The sequence below is a fragment of the Gavialis gangeticus genome, unplaced genomic scaffold (assembly GCF_001723915.1).
Source record: "Gavialis gangeticus isolate Ggan-Ray unplaced genomic scaffold, GavGan_comp1, whole genome shotgun sequence".
NCBI lineage: Eukaryota > Metazoa > Chordata > Crocodylia > Gavialidae > Gavialis > Gavialis gangeticus.
The window spans coordinates 42,536,690-42,541,317 of record NW_017728995.1 but is presented as its reverse complement, the minus strand read 5'-3'; the positions used below and the strand labels follow the sequence as shown (position 1 = coordinate 42,541,317).

The window sequence follows — 4,628 nt, the reverse complement described above, 5'->3', positions numbered from 1 at the left end:
AAGTGCTATGAGGCTGTTAGCTACAAAAGACCAACTCACAAGATCATAATAAATTCTAATTGATTGTACGGGATGTGAAGTTACTAATAAAATCATAAATGCAAACTTTGAGTTATGAGGGGTACCACCTTAGCGCACGCGCGCACACACACACACGCGCGCACACACACACACACACACACACACACACAATTGCTGCAATAGTAGTGTAGCATGGATGTTGGTTTATACCTCTCTGGGGTGCTGCAGTCTGCTGTCAATGGTTTCCTCCAAGGCAGTGTCTTCTCCAGAAGGGGGTTGCCTACTTGTCCTTCTGTCTTAGTAGGTTGGGTGCTGGATGAGAGGGCACCACTGAGGGTCAGGCTTCACTGCCTTTTATCCCTTTCCAGCAGACTTTTGTGATCCCCCAGCATCATCTTGGGCACCCAGTCTGGAGGTTGCTGTCCCCCATGGGTCTGGAGTAGTGCATGACAGCTGTCAGTCACAGTCACTGGGGGTTCCACCCAATGGTGCAGTTTTGGGAGTCCACCATTGACTTGATTGACTCAATGGCTGTGTCCTTGCAGGTTCCAGGTGGCTTGATTAGCTTAGAATGGCTTGTAGAGTAAAGTTTTGTAATGGTAAGTTCCTCTGGCTAGGCTACTGTCAATTAACAGCCAGAGGCTCTTGCTTTGTCATTCAATTACCTACTGATTCATCCATACTTCCATTCACTCAGGGGGCCAGCCCATTACAGCAATACAATTCCAGTTATTACAATTCCAGTGCATTCTTATAATAATAATTTTAGTAATACAAGGTATGACTTACTCTAAAGAATACATTTGTTAAAAGGTATAAAACATAAAATACAGAATGCCAGGGCAAAGATGAGACATGAAATATAAAAATGCACTGTGAGGTAGTGAGGATCAATGGCCACTGGGGACAGTAAGTGAGTTAGGTTAGACTGATTTAGCATAAAACTTTAGACAGATATGGGAAGTTTGCTTTGGGAAATAGGTCTTAATCAAAGGGGGAATGTGTTTACCAGGATATATTTACAGTTATGCTTTCAGTGCACCTTGGCTTTTCTTGTCTCTTACAGGCTTTGCTTTGAAGTGGATATTTTAGTTCTTTTGTTTTCTTTAGTGACACTTAGCTCAATTGATATGTAGATGTAGTCTGTAGGTTTCTCCTACAGAAAGCCACTTCAGCTTTCTGGTTTGCTTGGAGCCTTGCCACACCCATGCAATGAATGTGCTACGTCTGCCAATACTTAGAAGGAAAAAGAAATGCACAAAAGGGGAAAGAGGTTGCAGGCAAGAAGGGGCTTCTGTTATATGAATGCCCAGAAGGGTAGTGTACAAAGGGGGCTCCCTGTTACAAGGTTTTTCATTTACCATCTGCAATTTTGCTGTCATCTTATTTTCTGATCATAGAAAATATACCTGTTAATAATTTTACATAATTTGATCTTTTAATAATAATTATCTATGGACATGCCATTTGTTAACACTTGACTTTTACTGGAGGTAGAGGAAAATCCTCATTTAATCCATATAAATGGAGGGAAAGGGCAAAAATAATGCATGTATATTAATTTGGGGTTGGAGAGGGACTGAGAAAGGAGAATGGGGCAGAGAATCCATTTGAAAGTCAATTGGAAAGGTTCTTTCAGGTGAGAAACAGCAGCTTTTTTCTGGTTACAAGGTCACATGGGGATGATACAAGCAACAGCCTCCAAAATTTAGTGGTAGCGAACCTATGGCAGTAGCTTCCAAAGGTTGCCTATCCTCTATACTGTAGACCTCAGTCTTCTCAAAATCTCGTCATCCTTGAGCTTTGCCTGACTGCCCTCATCCATAATACAATGTTAACACCCGCCACAGGCCATACCATAATTAACAATAAATCCTTTGGCATAATGGTCCTGGCAATAGATTACAGGCTTCCTACCTCTGCCTTCAGGAAGGGGCACTACCTTTGGCTCACATTTCATTTTATCCTTGCATATTAGAACACAGTATATCAAGAAAACACCTAATGATGATGATGATGATGTAGTTGTAACCATCTCTATTGACTTAAATAGGACTTAAAAATGTATGTGATTCAGTTTTTTACTGAGCTTGGGTTTATATCATGAAGAGCTGAGCAGTTAGTAATCCTCTAAACTATACCCAAAGGGTAACTAGCCTCCAGTGCAATGTGGAGCAGTAATCTGATATGTTGTCACTAGCACACCTCCTTCAGAAGTTGGGCTATATTCTTCATAAGGTGAAGATTTTTAGCAGCCTTTTTAGCCAACCCCAGAAAGATCCCAGAGCAGTTATTTAAACTAGAGGTAGAAAAGGCATTCATGCAATGTCTCTCCCTCACCTTCTTTGTTTATTCTGGGACTTTCTCTCTTCCCTTTTGCTCAGTCCCCTCCTTTCTGTTTATTCTATCCTTTACAATCATCTCAGTTTACTTCTATTTTTCTCCTAATTTTTGAACCCATTTAGTCTTTTTTACCCACTCATGGCACCACCTACCCGATTTTCTTTCTATACTTTCCTATAGACTTCTCTCCTAAATCTTTTGTTGCATCTGGCTTTCAACAAAGTACTTCCAGAATTCTCATGTCAAGTTCCAACCTCAGCTCAGTGTCCTACCTCCATTCTGACAGCATTCTGACTCACTGGGGATCTCACCCCACAATGCTATACGTATTATAGGCAGAAAGAGCTGCTAAATGCCAGTTTCAGGGAACAGTACCCCCTCTCAAACCAATTATGTCAAGCTAGTTTGGGGACCAATGTGGAAACCAGCTCCCAGCTCTGGGAACTAAATCAGGAAGGAATATACCAGTTGGTAAAAGTCCTGCAGTGTAACTTATTGCCATTCTTTAGTCTGTTACACCACTACCAGCACCAGAAGCCTATACTCCTGGGGCCTGATCCTCTAGCCTTGTATGCTGGTACCGGTAGCAACATTAGAGCATTACTCTTCTAAGATATAAGTACACAAAGCCTCATATCTGGAGACCCACAGTGATTCTAATGTATGATGTGGTCTGTGCTGAAAGGCCAACCAATAGATTCAGCAACTATTCAGATCCACTGGCCAGTATCTAATGTATCCAGGGAGCATCCTGAGAGCTGCCACTGTAGATCATGGTTCTGCTGGGACTATTATTACTCTGTGGTCTACAATGAAGTTTCAGTTCCTTGCAGTGATTTATACAAAGTTATTTTATTTGCAAGGTGCTTAGATTTGGTCCTTACTTCATGGCATAAATATAACAAGGTGAAGATCTCAGTGGGGAAGCAGTCTCATATTACTGTCTATAGAGTCACATACTGTCTATACTGTCTCATAATTCTTTGTTCAGGTGACAAAGAAAAAAACTGCCATCAATAATCCATCAGTATAGGATTCCTTTTGCCTCTGGTGCCAAATCAGCACCACAGCTGACTCCCTTCTAGGAGGCATGCTTTTGCCATAGAGGAACATAAGAATACCGATCTGGTAGCAGAGCTGTGGCCTCTCTGGATTTAACCCTCATGTAATTCTATAGCAAAAGAACTGTTCCAGAGCAGAATGCTCTTAAATTAAGATTCAGCCTGGAGGTTTTATAAAGAAATTAAAAAAAACTTTGAAATGAGGCAGGCCAGGACTATAAAACAAAGCTGGAGCTAAGAATGGGAACAAGGCAGCTATGACAGCCTGACCTGCCTAGCTCTGATGATGAAGCATTACAAAGAAACCCCATGGGTGAGATTTGACAGACTGCTTAAAAAAAAAAATCCTTAAATTGCAGACCTGGGCATGTTGCCCAGAATCCCCAGCTTGGGATCCCTCCTAGTTTGGGAGCAGAGAGCAGCTCAAAGCGCCCCCAGGTGCCCACGTTGCATTCCTCCCATGGCCCCAGGTTGCGAGGGGAGCTGGGCAGACCACTTCTGCAGCGCTGCTGCCTTTTAAGCGTTTTCTTTGGATGCGACAGTGGTAAATTAGATGTATGGGGCAGGGAAAGCAGGCGCTAACCCCAGTGGGGGCGAGTCTCCTGTACCTCCTGCTTAGCCACATCTCTTGAGCCCTGGACCCTGCCAGCTGGTGGGGGGACTCCCTCATGCACAGTACCAGATTAACCCTTTTGCTATCCCTAGGCAAACAAACTCATGGACCCTACTTAATACCGTATATGTATATTATTTATTTATATTATATTTATACTGTATATATTTTTTCCCCACTCAGTAATTATAATATGTAAAATAAGCACAGCTGGGCCGCTTCTTAGGGCCCTAGGCATTGTGCCTAGTTTGCCTATGCGTTAATCCGGGACTGCGAAGTGACCAGCCCCCCACAAAGCCGCGGCGCCTGCGGCCGCCGGGCCTGACAGCGCCGCAGCGCCGGCCCCGCCTCCCCTATCGCTAGCTCGGCCATCGTCTCGCCGCCCCTCACCCCAGGCGGGAGACTTCCCCGCTCTCCTCTTCAATCGGTGAAGTCGGCGCTCGATTCCGGCCGCCAGGGCTGGCCGAGGGAGAGAGCCAAGATGGCGGACAAGACGCCAGGCGGTTCGCAGAAAGGCAGCGGGAAGGTGAGGCCGCCCCCAGGGGCGCGCACGCGGCACCGTCGCCAGCTGCAGGGGGTGGGCCGGGCCG

The 4,628-nt window shown here is 44.7% G+C and overlaps 1 protein-coding gene across 5 annotated transcripts in view; it reads left to right on the top strand.

Moving 5' to 3' along the window:
* Positions 1–4,476: 4,476 nt before the first annotated feature.
* Positions 4,477–4,628, top strand: part of U2SURP (U2 snRNP associated SURP domain containing) — a 104,770-nt gene continuing 104,618 nt past the window's right edge. For 3 of the 5 annotated variants that reach the window (XM_019503555.1, XM_019503554.1, XM_019503552.1), the window contains exon 1: positions 4,477–4,564. In XM_019503555.1, coding sequence (XP_019359100.1) covers positions 4,520–4,564 — 45 coding nt within the window. In that variant the 5' untranslated portion in view covers positions 4,477–4,519. The remainder of the gene's footprint in view (positions 4,565–4,628) is intronic. The other 2 variants (XM_019503556.1, XM_019503553.1) reach the window with 1 other exon arrangement.